Source organism: Colletotrichum tamarilloi (genome assembly GCF_030869305.1).
Source record: "Colletotrichum tamarilloi strain Tom-12 chromosome Unknown Scaffold_584.1, whole genome shotgun sequence".
Classification (NCBI taxonomy): Eukaryota; Fungi; Ascomycota; class Sordariomycetes; order Glomerellales; family Glomerellaceae; genus Colletotrichum; species Colletotrichum tamarilloi.
Window position 1 is genome coordinate 328 of NW_026849966.1, and position 741 is coordinate 1,068.

Genomic DNA, 741 nt, shown 5'->3' on the forward strand with positions numbered 1-741 from the left:
TATGTAAGCCATCTGCCGTAGATGGGCCTGATGTCTGGATACCAGAAGCGCCTCTGCCGCCGCTCATCGGTCTCCGTTTCCGAGTGGGTACTTTGACACCACTTCCTGCTATATAAGGGTAGAGGCCCTTTGGATCCGACTCGAAATTTGCGTCTTGATAAGTTCTCGTTACTCTTCACCCGTACTTCTTGCACAATCCTCTACTTTTGTCTTTCAATATGCCTCCGTACGTCCATCGTCCGCAGAGCGTTCATTCTGGAGAGCTAGGAGATGATGCCCTCGGCCAAAACCCACCCCAATGGAAGCCCTCACGGCATCATCTCGCCATCATGGCGACGGCCGCCTTGTTGTCGCTCATGGTCGCCCTTGACGCCTGTGTCATTGTGACCTCTTTGCAGGTTCGATATCCTCCCAAACACTTTCCATCCTTGGCATGCTCATAGTCATAGGCTATCGTTGTAGACCTCGAGCTCAGCACGTACGACGGCTTTTGGATAGGCACGGCGTACCTCCTAGCCAACGCCGTGCTGATGTTATTCATAGCGGATCTGAGCCACGTGTTCGGTCGACGGCCATGCCTGACCATCTCGGTCGCTTTCTTCACTCTAGGCACGGTCTTCTGCTGCGTATCGCGTTCCATCGGCTTGATATTGGTGGGGCGGTCTCTCCAAGGCATCGGCGGTGCTGGCATCATCGTCTTATGCCTGTTGATTTTCACCGACTTTGTCCCTTTGCCGGTCC

The 741-nt window shown here is 54.1% G+C and overlaps 1 protein-coding gene across 1 annotated transcript; it reads right to left on the minus strand.

Annotated features, from left to right (window-relative positions):
- Nucleotides 1-316: 316 nt before the first annotated feature.
- Nucleotides 317-691, minus strand: CTAM01_17383 (uncharacterized protein; the record flags this gene model as incomplete). Its single annotated transcript, XM_060533367.1, has 1 exon — nucleotides 317-691. One exon carries the CDS (start codon nucleotides 689-691, stop codon nucleotides 317-319), a length of 375 nt encoding a protein of 124 aa, XP_060372055.1.
- Nucleotides 692-741: the final 50 nt, after the last annotated feature.